Source organism: Strongylocentrotus purpuratus, unplaced genomic scaffold (genome assembly GCF_000002235.5).
Source record: "Strongylocentrotus purpuratus isolate Spur 01 unplaced genomic scaffold, Spur_5.0 spur5_scaffold_15, whole genome shotgun sequence".
In the NCBI taxonomy this organism is placed as follows: Eukaryota; Metazoa; Echinodermata; class Echinoidea; order Camarodonta; family Strongylocentrotidae; genus Strongylocentrotus; species Strongylocentrotus purpuratus.
Genome location: NW_022145600.1, coordinates 19,985,865 through 19,998,371, shown reverse-complemented (window position 1 = coordinate 19,998,371; position 12,507 = coordinate 19,985,865). Strand labels below are relative to the sequence as shown.

The window sequence follows — 12,507 nt, the reverse complement described above, 5'->3', positions numbered from 1 at the left end:
GACACCTACCCCCTGGACATCCACCCCCGGATAACTACTCCCAGTTAACTATCCCCTAGGACAAATACCCCGTAGGACAACTACCCCTGGAGAACAACCCCTAGGACAACTACCCCCAGGACAACTACCCCCAGACAATTATCCCCTAAGATAGTTGTCAGGGGGTCGTTGTCCTAGGGGTAGTTATCCGGGGGTAGTTGTCCGGGGGTAGTTGTCATAGGGATAGTTGTCTGGGGGGTAGTTTTCCAGGGGTAGTTTCTGCGGGAAGTTGTCCTGGGGGTATTCGTCCTAGAGGGTGCTTGTCCTAGGGGTTAGTTGATTGGGGGTGGTTGTCCGGGGGTGGATTTCCAGAACCGAGTTGAAGAAGTATATGTGTAATACAACTTTATCATTATTTGCAAAATAAAACCTTTTACCATGCAGAAAATTATAGAAATTGAAAATGTTGTATTCAATTCGTGGGTAAGAAATATCTTATTTCGATGTTTTATTTCAGATTTCATGAGAGGTTTACAAACTAAATGGGGGTAGTCGGGTTACAAACTAGTTAAAACAATATCGAGAATAATATATATTAAAATCTGACCCATCATTTACGAATGTTGATGGGGCAAAGATCTGGAAGGACAGTACATTTCCGAACCATGAATCAATCTGTAATACAGCTCCTGGTAATCAAAGGGGCACTTTCTGAAACAAGCAAGAGTATTTTTCTGTTGACAAATTGTTATGATGCGGTGGCTTATTATGATACGGCCACCGCATCATAAAAATTTGAAAACAAAAATTACTGTTTAAGGTTTTCATGAACAAAACAACAACAAAAAAGAACAAAATCTGCCATTGTATTGTAATGAAATAACAGGACGATTAAAGGTTTTGCAAAGCGCACTTAAAACTCACCCTTTTTCCAATTCTCCCACTCCCCCCCCCCCCCCCCCCCCCCCCCCTCTCTCTCTCTCTCTCTTTCTCTCTCTCTCACTCCTTCTACATCTATATATATGTCTCTCTTCTCTTCAGTTCTCTCTTTTCTTCTATTTTTCGCCATTCCAGGGGATTGGGGGCAGTTTGTTATACGTGAATCGGACTACATGTACTTTTCAATGGAAGTACTTCAATCACATTCAAAAGCAACATAAACAAGCTTTTCTGCTCATCACTAAAAAGCTTGTACCACAATCTGATGTACTATATTTACCATTTCTCTCGAACTTCTCTTGCTCCCAACCCTCCTCCTCTCTCACTGTCTACATCTCTCTCTCTCTCTCTCTCTCTCTCTCTCTCTCTCTTAATCTTCTGTGCTCATAACATCCAAATTTATCTATTTTCCACCTATATCTCTACAACATTTTATAATGCAATTCATCGCCTTGTCTGAGGGCATCCTTGTAAGCTGTTGCTCAGAGTTACCGATGTATGACTGTATAAACATAGATGTGCAATAATTAAAATGGTATGCTATGGCAGAAAGTTCATCAGTTTAGTAACGCTTAAAGCAGTATCACAGCCATGAATACGACAACAATAAAGTCATCAACTTGTCTTTATGTGTGTATATAAATCATGTATTTAATATGTGCTGTATTTATTACTAGTACCATGGTCTTCAGGCTAATCAATTTATACATAACAGGAAATATTTACAATATACCGGTACTTAAAATAGATATAATAGTATAATACACTTCTTTCACCTTGAAATTAAGCACAAAATTTAAAGATAATGAATTAGAATAAAACTTCCCCTCTGGATTATTTACAACTCTTTGTGACCTACATGTTTCTAAAATTAAGTTAATCTCAGGAAAATCTGAAATTCTAAAATAAAGCTGTGTTAGTGTATATTTTTCCTAGGGTCCTTAGATTACTAACATCTCTTCAACATATGATTTGTCATAAAAAATATACCGTAAACAATAAACATACACAGGTAGTCTAAACAAAGCTAGTACTGAAATTTATCACATCTAAACATTTGATGCAGAAAAAAATAGACATCTCTTATGTTTAGTCAGGGTGTCCAAGTAAAATTACTTCATTTAACCCAATATTTTGAAATTCCCATGGTTTCCCATTTCTAGATTAATTGCTATTGTCATTTTAAATTTGCAATTTGTGTACACTTTCTACTGTCATTGTATTTTACTTGAATCTGTTTTTGTTCCCTCTGCTTGTAATTTGTATATGTTTTTTAAATATGTAAAGTCAGTAACAATTCAACCGTAAAGGTTGCGAGTATTGAATAAAATAAATCTTCAATCTTTAATTTTTAAATTGAGTCGGACTGGAAGTTTGGCATAACACAATTTCATAAAGTCCTATAGAAAAAAAATAAACATGTCAAGTTTCAAATAATTCTAACTCATTAGATGTGCTTTGGACTTTTCACCCGGGAACAGAACAGCGTTTATTACTGATAAATAGAACTAAAGAAAAGCTCAAGCTTACTGCTAAACTTGATAAATAAAGTAATTTCCAGAGATAACATATAAATATAATGCACCAAAATATACTTCCCTTAGAGAAAAATTCATAATCATAACATGATTACCCATACTTGAATCAACCTGAATCAATTGTTCATTCATAGTACATGATACTTCGTCAACTAATAACATCATCAAAAATATAAATATCTCAGGCACTTTTAAACAAAGTTTCCGCCAATCCCAGTATTGATTTTCATGATTTCTAGGACATATACATATTACTTCACAATTAATAAGATATTACCAAAAATGAATGCATAAATATTAACCTACATGTATGTATAATGATTGTTCTGAAATTGCACTTAACTTATAATAAGTATACACATGTACAGTTTTGCATATCATCTTGTTTTACAGTATTGTCTAAGCAATTTCACAGAGGAACAAATATCAAGAGAACATATCAAATACGTACCAAATTTATATAATCCAGTCAACCCCCAACATATTAATATATATATATATGTAACTTTATTACCGGTATAGGTTTTTAAAGAAAGTGGCTAGTGGTTAAAAAGATACTGTTATTATTTTTTTAGAAATATTTTTTTCTTTTTCTTTGGTGTTGCCAATTTAATATTTCTTTATGGCAGGTACATGTACATAAAATGGCTCATTAAAATAAGACAACTAAAATCAAAGAGATATAAATATAAAAACTTTGAGCAAGAATGATCATGGTCTTTGGGCAGGGATTAAAATGATGGCATTTATTTAAAGAAATTTCTTTTAAAAAGTAATCCTAAATACATGGTGATGGTTAGAGTCCAAAGGAATTAAATATAGGACAATATATTACTCTTTCTTACAAGCACATTGTTGACAAAATGTGGTCGCTTCCACAAAAAATCTTTGCCTACTTAAAATATCTACATTGCTAGAAGGAACTTAATATCGGACTAGGATTCTTTTGTCATCTTACTCCTCATACCCGTGCTATGCAGAAAACGGTCTAAAAAATCTATTGCAAAAATGCAATCTCTTCCACCAAATAAAAAATACACAGGCCTATCTTAAGTAAAATATCTGTATTGCTAGATGGAACTTAACATCAGACAAGGATTCTTTTGTCACTTACTCCTTGTTCCTGTACGATGCAGCAAACTGCCTTAAAAATCTACGGCATAATAAAAAGTAAATCAAGTGTACAGGGCCTCACATTTCTTTTAAAATATACAAGTGAGTATACCTATATAAGGGACTGAATAGTAAACGCAGAGACACTTTTCTTTCTCACCCAACCATTCCTTTACCCTTAAAAAATAAAATTCCTGCAGTTAACATCACATATCATATGAACGAGTCTTTACAAGACATTTGTCACTTAACATTGTTCATTATGATCAAAATAATTTACGCATTCATATATACTGCAAAGGTAGTATCCACGTGAAGACAGTTAAAGTAAAGATATCAAACTTAGAAACTTAACATGTATGTACATGTATACTGCATACAACTTGCAATAATATGTGATCAAATATATATGTTCTGATGGCCAATGAGAATCAAGGTTTCTGCCATCACTTATTGATGGGTGTATTCAGACATACTGTAAGTTAAATTGACATTTGACGGTCTAAACAACATGATTTAGATCAGGTGACTCGGATTTGACTGTAAGCTTTTGAGGCAATACTTTAGGATAAATAGTAACTCTGGAGTCTGAAAGTATTTGGTTGATAAAACTAACCCATTAACTACTGAATCCCTTCATTACCATGTAGGGTTATTACAAGATCTACAAATACTCGGTTTTCTGTTGGCAGTGGATTAAATTGAAGGGGGGGGGGGGGGACAGTACATACACGCATATGGAATGTACATTTTCCTATTCCAATGGTTTAGTGATACAAGTACTGAACATATCTTCACACAAGTTAAGCTGAACAAAAAGTGGTGCTTGATCAACATGCCATACAATGACTTTCTAACACAAATTGGAATGCAAGTCAATTTCTGCCCTGATCAAATTGGATTTGGTGGGAGATGAAAGGTTAATATATTTCATAATTTATTACAAGAAGTTGGTTAGAGTTCCTGCATGACTAGAAAGTCAGAACAACTGTAGAATACCCCTACCCCCACATAAATGAACCTAAACCTGACTCTGCGTCTTAACGCTTGCCCTAATACATCAGTCACATATATAATTGCATACCAGTGGCTGAAACTATTAGTATATAAAACAAATTCATGAATATCGTATGACATCTACTTTCAGGAAACACACACTGTTAATAATGTGGAAGATTCCATTTCATACTTGATCAACTCAGCTACAATTCATTTCCAAGACATTCAGTGAGAGAAGTAAAAATCCAGAAATATTTGGTTTTCATGACTTAGGCATGCATTCGATGTCTGATGGATAGACTTAACAAACAATCACATTTTGGCATTGTTTGGAAAGTTGCAATTTGCTTTGGCATAACGTGTACCTGGCGGGTTGAATTTCTTTCTGCCTTGTGTCGCACCTTCCTTCCATTGCCTCATCTTAACTTGAAACATGCTTTGCACAACAGCTTGATGCAGGAAGCCTCTCTTAGGAGCAGAGACTCGTCTCCGATCTGATTGATGAAGTTCTTGGAGGATTCATCCCTGCGTTTTCATTGCCTCATCTTAAATTGAAACATGCTTTGCACAACCGCTTGATGCAGGAAGCCTCTCTCAAGAGCAGAGACTCGTCTCCGATCTGATTGATGAAATTCTTGGACGATTCGTCCCTGCGTGTCGCGATGATGGCAACGACCATCTCCGGGCTGAACCCTGCGTCCAGGTTCTCCACCATCCTCTGGAAGGCTTTTGATTTCGGCTGTGACTCCTGGAGCGATTCCTTACCCCCTCCTCCCCCTTGGGGATCGAGTCGTAGACCTGAGAGAAGCAGTAGAGCTGCTGTGAGTCCGCGGTGAAGGCCGGGACGACCCCTCTGGGTGACCAGGGTCCCAGGAAAGGGCTGCTTGCACGGGGTGTGCCTCTGGATTCGCAGTCCGATGGGTCTGAAGTGGAGGACTCGGAAAAGGTGGAAGAACGATACGGTCGGTTGGGGGCTAGGGGCTGTTTTGGGGGTATTACCTGTATTCTGTCTCCCTCTGTGTCCATTGAAACTGCTCCTGAGGTTGAAAGACCTCTGTCCCTTCGGCCAGGCTCACGGATACCAGATGATGATGACTCAGTTCTACTCTGCTCCTCTATTTTACTATATAATGAATCACTTTTTGTTGGTTCACTGCTTTTAGGACCATTATCACCAGAAAGTCTGCTTTTTTCTACACATTCTACTCTTGTGTGCCCCACATCTTCATTATCATTACCACTACCTGATACAGCTAGTGAAGGTTGAGGACCTAACTCTTGGCTTAGTGCCAAATCCTCAATGGGTCTTACATCATCAAAGGTCAATACAATCCTTGCATCATCTTCATCATGGATGACCCTGAACACTCGCTCATCTTTATCATCCAAACACTCTTCTTGCTCCTGTCCTATGATAGTCTTGGATTCCTGAGTGTCTGTTTTACTTGGTGCGACCGTCTGTGCTTCTGATCCTTCAGATTGTTGCATTCCTTCAGGACCTGGCACAGCCATGGCATCTTCTCCCGTAGAAGCTTCCATGCCTCCCTGAGCACCCTCATTGTCTTTTTGCATACTTTGATCAGGATAGCACAAGTCACTATCGCCCTCATTACCATTCGATTTATGTTCATCTTGATCACTAGTGCCTGCTTGATCCTTACTTTCGACTCTGACAGAGATTCCTGCAGAGCAAGACAGGTTGTCTTCTGCAGAAGCCTTGTCTTCAACACCATCTATTTCACTATGTTCATTACTTGGATGCATATGTTCAGTGGTCGTTTGCATAGCTGATTCTGATTCATCCATTGCAACATCAACGTCTTTTGCCTCTGGATGATCATCGGAAGACGCTTCACACTCTGCACCCAGTGGTGCAGGTTCAACAGTCCCAACAGGACTCACATCAGGACAACCATCATCCAGATCGCCCCTTGACCGAGACACAGACTCTGAAGGCACCACAGACTGTTCATCTCTGACAGGAGCAGGTGATAGACTATCGTAGACCTCCACCGACACCTCGAACAGATGCTGGACCTCATCGTCCCCTGATTTATCATCACTGCTGTCACTCTCCTCCATCTCCTGGCCCCCTCTTCTATCGGTCATCTGCAGCCGTCTCAAGACCCTGTCCGATGACCCCTCGGTGTCCTCTGTGGGGGTGGTGGTGTTGGTGTCCAGGGCAGGGCTCTTCCTGGATGTCCTGGGGATGCTGTGCAGGGTGACCTCAGGGAAGCTGTAGCCTTCGTAGTCACTGATCTCACCATGGGAAGCAAAATGGAGGTTTGACCCATCTAGAACAAATCAAGAAGAAATAAAGGACTATCAAGAGAACAAATACATACTTCAAGTCCCACTGCACTACTTATAGCTACTTGCGCCCTCTATATAGCAAACAAATATAGCAAATGCCTTAGCGGTGCCTGTTGGTCCCCCGTGATCCTCTGTTTCTTTTTTTAATTGAGAGCTGATTTAATGAGATAACCATCTGCCAGTGACCTTGCAGGGAGGTCTAATCCCTCCAAGCCAAACTAGTGCAGAGGGGCTTTAAAACAATATGCTTGCATTAAATGCCAAGACATTAAAAGACAGCGAAACAATTAGTATGCCTTATAACTCTATCTTAAGAAGAAGTGTTAATTGAAAACACTAAAAGCATGTTTGGCACAAGCCATTCCCTGAACTATTTTGAGTCTTTTAAGTTGTTGGGTAGCTATACATTTCCTGCATTCGTTTTTCTTCAAATTTTTTAACCTCTTTCAGCATGAAACAATAAATTAGGGACAGATGTTTAAAATGTCCAAATTACTATGGCTGAATTTGCCAAACACACTGCATACTTCCACCAGTTCAAGGAAACCCATTCCAATTGGTTAAAACTGTAACACAATACATTATTTTAATATTATCTGTTTTGAGCCATGATGACTTTAACTCATATACTTTTGCAAAGAGTTAAAGCTCTTCCAGCTCTCAGTAGACGATGTTTGATAAATTGGGCATACCTTTTCCTGCCAGAGCAGTGAGATCCACCGTATTTCCGCTAGCCGTCATCGTTCTCACCAGCCCACTCCCCAGTAGCTGTTCAGCTGTTTGGTAAGCCCACTCCCAAATGTTCTCTGCTGGCTGCTCCTCTGTAAAGGTACAACACAACAATGATTATGATTATTATTTTTGAATTTGTATTTAAAAGAAACATTTATACAGTGCTCTTACACATACCACAAGGTCTTACAGTGCTTCACAGAGTTGAAAGTAGCAGTTTAAGGATAGAAGTAATTGATTACCAATACAAGAATAAGACAGTTTTGCTGTATCATACTGCCTTGCGTATTTATGGTATATTTGTTGATCCTCCTCCTCCCTCCCCCCTCTCTCTCTCTCTCTCCCTCTCTCTCTCTCCCTCTCTCTCTCTCTCCCTCTCTCTCTCTCTCTCCCTCTCCCTCTCTCCCTCCTTCCCACCCCCTCTCTCCCTCCCTCCCACCCCTTCTCTCTCTTTCTCTCATTTTATTTCCAGTTAAACACTTTTTTCAGCAATATCTCAACAAATCCTGAAACACATAATAAAACAAGTCTGAACATGAGTAGCAATGCAAATTTCCTGCCTCTGTACCTTCTTGACAATGCACAAGAGCGTGCAGCAGCTCGTTTCCAGTGAAGCACTTTCTCTGTTGGCATAGCAACCGCTGCAGGATTCGCAGTGTCCGTAGGCGGACCGGCCAAGATTCAGTCGTCGTTCCTTCCCAGGCCTTTATTTATAAATCAAGGGATGAGTAAAAATAATGGAGTGTACCAACTGATACTGCAATGTTGCAAGTTGTTCACCATCATCTATTGGTCCGATTGGTCAAATAAATAATAATAATAATAATAATCTACAAGGATTATCCAATACCAAGACACAAAGGCAGAACTAGACACAGATCTAACAAGTTTTACAAAGGCAACTTTGTCAGACAGGTCTTTGTAGCTTCAGGTTACTTACAGCAAAATCTGATATTCTCCCATTTATACCAACATTACCTTTTCCCTTAAGATGACCAAAAATAGAGTTGTAAAAGACAAAGAGGAATTAAAGCGTAAAGATAGAATAGGGCCCATGACTTAATACCATAATTAACCCCAACTTTTTCCAAAACACTAATCTATAACCGAATACCAAACCTAATCCTTACCCTGGGCCCCATCTTATAAAGATTCTATATCAATCACAACTACATGTAAGAGAAAGGATACTGCGATCCTGCGGTAGATTGGAGGACTTGCGATTGATATGGAGGACTTGCAACTTTATAAGACGGGCCGAGGGTTAAGGTCAGGTTTGGTCATTAAAGGCATCGTTTAACAATGTTAAATCTGAGATGCATGGCCCTACGTATTATCAGTGTCTGTGATATGGTGTAATATTGAAGCCCTAAAAAAATTGCACTTCAAAATGATCATGAAATGCCTAAAAAAAGAAAAAAATATATGAGTGACCGGTTTTACCATACTCATTTTCCCCAATAGCCTGTAGTGTTATAAAATCCGTTAGGAAAACGAAAAACAATATTTTGATTTCCAATCATAAATATCTTGATAATCAGACAGGCGATCAGCTTGTAAATGTCATGGGATTCCTGACCGATCTAAAGGTTCATGATTATGATTGCAGCATGAGCTAAATCCAGGATTTTGTTTCAGAATCTGAGGCAGTATTACTGAGTCACTTTAACAGAATAAAACCGGAGCAAATGTCTGTAGAGCATATGATATATCACTGGGTGTAGTCATTCCACTATGAACATGACGGACAAAGAATTCAGCAATTGTTGAGGGTAGAATGAAGAACTGTATATTTTGTCCTCTTTCTTTGTCCGTCATGTTCATAGTGATATGATATATCAGCGAGTGTGTTCATTCATACCTTCTGTAGGAGACCTTGATAGAGCTGGATGAGACGAGACGTAGGCCATGTGTAGAGCTGGAGAACCTGGATGACTCCATCCTGGAAAGAGGGTAATCAAGACAAAGTTAAAAACGTGTTAAATTCAATGTATTTTGTATTTTTTGTATTACTGCATCGATGTTTTGATGTAAACATTTATTTATTTTGATACATTTTTTCTTAATTGCTATGTTTTTCTTTATATATATATATATATATATATATATATATGCTTTTGATTTTTTTAAAAATATAATTGCATGTATGATGTAAATTCACAATTTTATTCTTTGGACTTTTTGACAAGATTGAACAAAACCTGAATTGAATTGAATATACATTCAAAGCCAATTGGAACGGCCACCCAAGGGAAACAGAGAAAGTGGCCACTGTAGACAGGTGGCCTTTTTAGACAGGTTCTACAACACAACATACAACTAAAGACATATTTCACTGTACAAGCATATGTATCCTTTCCAAATTCGGATGAAATTCTTCTATAAAAACAGATGTACATTGTAGAGTGTCCAAATAGTATATGTGTATGACATAATATTTTGTTAATATCTTTCACTTCATGAGCACTTAATTTCATGGTATTTTGGAACTGCGATCATTGAACTTATGACTTAAAGGCCCGCTGCACTACTGATAGCTACTTACGCCCTCTATATAGCAAACAATGCCTAAGCGGTGACCGTTGGTCCACCATGGTCCCCTTTTTCTTATGTTAATTGAGAGCTGATTTGATGGCATTACCACCTGCCAGTGACCTTGCAGGGAGTTTTAATCCCTCCTGGCCAAACTAGTGCAGATAGGCTTTAAATGGTCCGTCAACTTTACAGATAATATGAACACAATAATTGTAATAGCCTCAGCTTATTAGAATCTCATTCTTAAATTAATATTCTACTAATTAAAATTATTGTCAAGTTTTTAGAGAATCATGGAAACAAAACAAACAATTGACAGCCAGAATAAAAGAGAGACGTTGTGATTTTTTTTTTGTGTATAGACTTATATAATCCTAACATCGATGAACTTACCGCTGGTTCTAGGAAGACATCAGGACTGAGTCCGTGTTCGGAATGATTGATGATAGTTTCCATAAGGTGCTGTAAGTTAAAGAGATATAATCAATTCATAGTTAAGTCAAACACAACTGATAAATATACAGATTTTCTGAAGTGGTACCAAGCTAGTCCAAAAGTGACGGAACAAAACTTGAAGAGAATATATCATTATCAAATCACCAAATCAATTTTTTTTATTTTATAAAGAACACAATTGTTTTTAAAACTGGTCAAACATTTAATACTTTCATTATCAATGTCATTATCAAGTAAAAGGTAACATGATTAAATCATAACTTTCAACCATATGCCTCACTTCATTGTGAATTTAACAACAGGGAATACAAAGAAGGTCCAATGACCTGGTATGTCTGCCACATCCTTTCAACTAATCAAAACACAAATGAAGATTTTGACATTCCTGCAGTCTCATTTGCCTAGTACAGTGAAACCTGTATATAATGACCGCTAAAGGGAAACATGAAAAGTGGTCTTTATAGGCAGGTGGTCTTAGTACAGGTATTAATGAGAGACCATATTAAAGGGAAATTAAAAATATGGTTTTTATGAACAGGTGGTCTTTCTATACAGGTGGTCATTGAAGTAGGTTTGACTGTACTAATGTAATGGACTTACTGCTATAGCCTGAAGAAGAAGCATTGCTCTCAGTCTATCCTCCGTCTTCAGCATCAGCAACTCCTCCACTAGTTTCTCAAAGTCCTACAAGAATTAAAAGCAACTTGCATGTTAAAAATATTTATTTTAGTTGAGGAGAAGCCACAACAAAAGACAGCTCAAAGGTTAAAGGGGGTGTAGCTTGGCAAATACTGGTTAACGCCATCTACGACTTCTTTTGGGCAACTGCGCATAAACAGACTTGATTTTAGGTAAGCACGCGCTAGCATTCGTGAAAGTTCTCCTCACGCTTTGGTTTCATGTATGTTGCACGCACATGAATACTGCGGTCATGTCGTCCGTTGTCGTATTATATCCTATTGGCCCCGAGTCAGGCCACAAGAAAGACACAATCTTGTCATGCATACACCCCCTTTAAATCAATACTTCTTGCTATTCTATTAAAAAAAGGATTTATGAGGAGCTTCTTTCTAAAATTCTTATCAAATTTGGTATCCAAATCTCGCACAGGCTTTCAAAGACATTCATGCAAGGGGACTCATCGAATTGAGGAGATTAAGATGAAATTTGTAATGCTGATTACATATTCAAAGACATAAGATTGGTTACACCATAATGGTCTACAAATATATAGAAACTGCTTGACTTGTATTCAAAATGCCTTCAGGCTACAATAACCTGCCTCCTTCCTGACTTTTTTCATTTTCCACATGTAACTGTACAAATTGTGTACTAAATTCAATTTGTCATGTACAATCCTGTAACTTTTATCTCTTATATGAATAAATGAAAAGAAAGCTGCCAGATCTGTCTCACATATTATTTTGTTTACCTTTAGAAATACACTTCCATAGTTTTTGACAGAAAACTTGGAAGCACAGAGGATAGAGCCTTGAGGACAATATTTTGCTCTTTTACCACTATACCAAGTACATTATTACCAACGTACCGAGTTGAATACGCTGAAAGAGCTTTTCAAAGTGATATTTTCTCATCTATTACAGGATTTTACGAATCCTCTCTTCTACAAGTCTCTTTACGGTCATACCTGCACAATACACTTCCACAGTTCTTGACAGAATACTTGGTAGCATTGGGGATACAGCCACGAGGACAAGAAGTTTCTTTTTTACCATTATACTGAGTTGAACTAGCTGAAAGAGCTTTTCAAAGTGATATTTTCTCATCTATTACAGATTTTTTTAAATCCTCCCTTCTACAAGTCTCTGTAAGATCATACCTGCACAATACACTTTCACAGTTCTTGACAGAATACTTGGTAGCATTGGGGATACAGCCACGA

At 37.9% G+C, this 12,507-nt stretch overlaps 1 protein-coding gene across 7 annotated transcripts in view; it reads right to left on the bottom strand.

The window, feature by feature from the left end:
- Positions 1 to 1,543: 1,543 nt before the first annotated feature.
- LOC100888884 overlaps positions 1,544 to 12,507 on the bottom strand; it is a 53,151-nt gene continuing 42,187 nt past the window's right edge. For 5 of the 7 annotated variants that reach the window (XM_030985790.1, XM_030985789.1, XM_030985791.1 and 2 more), the window contains 6 exons: positions 11,205 to 11,288; positions 10,542 to 10,610; positions 9,475 to 9,555; positions 8,182 to 8,317; positions 7,574 to 7,702; positions 1,544 to 6,862 (listed from right to left, as the gene is read on the bottom strand). In XM_030985790.1, coding sequence (XP_030841650.1) covers positions 5,163 to 6,862; positions 7,574 to 7,702; positions 8,182 to 8,317; positions 9,475 to 9,555; positions 10,542 to 10,610; positions 11,205 to 11,288 — 2,199 coding nt within the window. In that variant the 3' untranslated portion in view covers positions 1,544 to 5,162. The remainder of the gene's footprint in view (positions 6,863 to 7,573; positions 7,703 to 8,181; positions 8,318 to 9,474; positions 9,556 to 10,541; positions 10,611 to 11,204; positions 11,289 to 12,507) is intronic. The other 2 variants (XR_004064171.1, XM_030985788.1) reach the window with 2 other exon arrangements.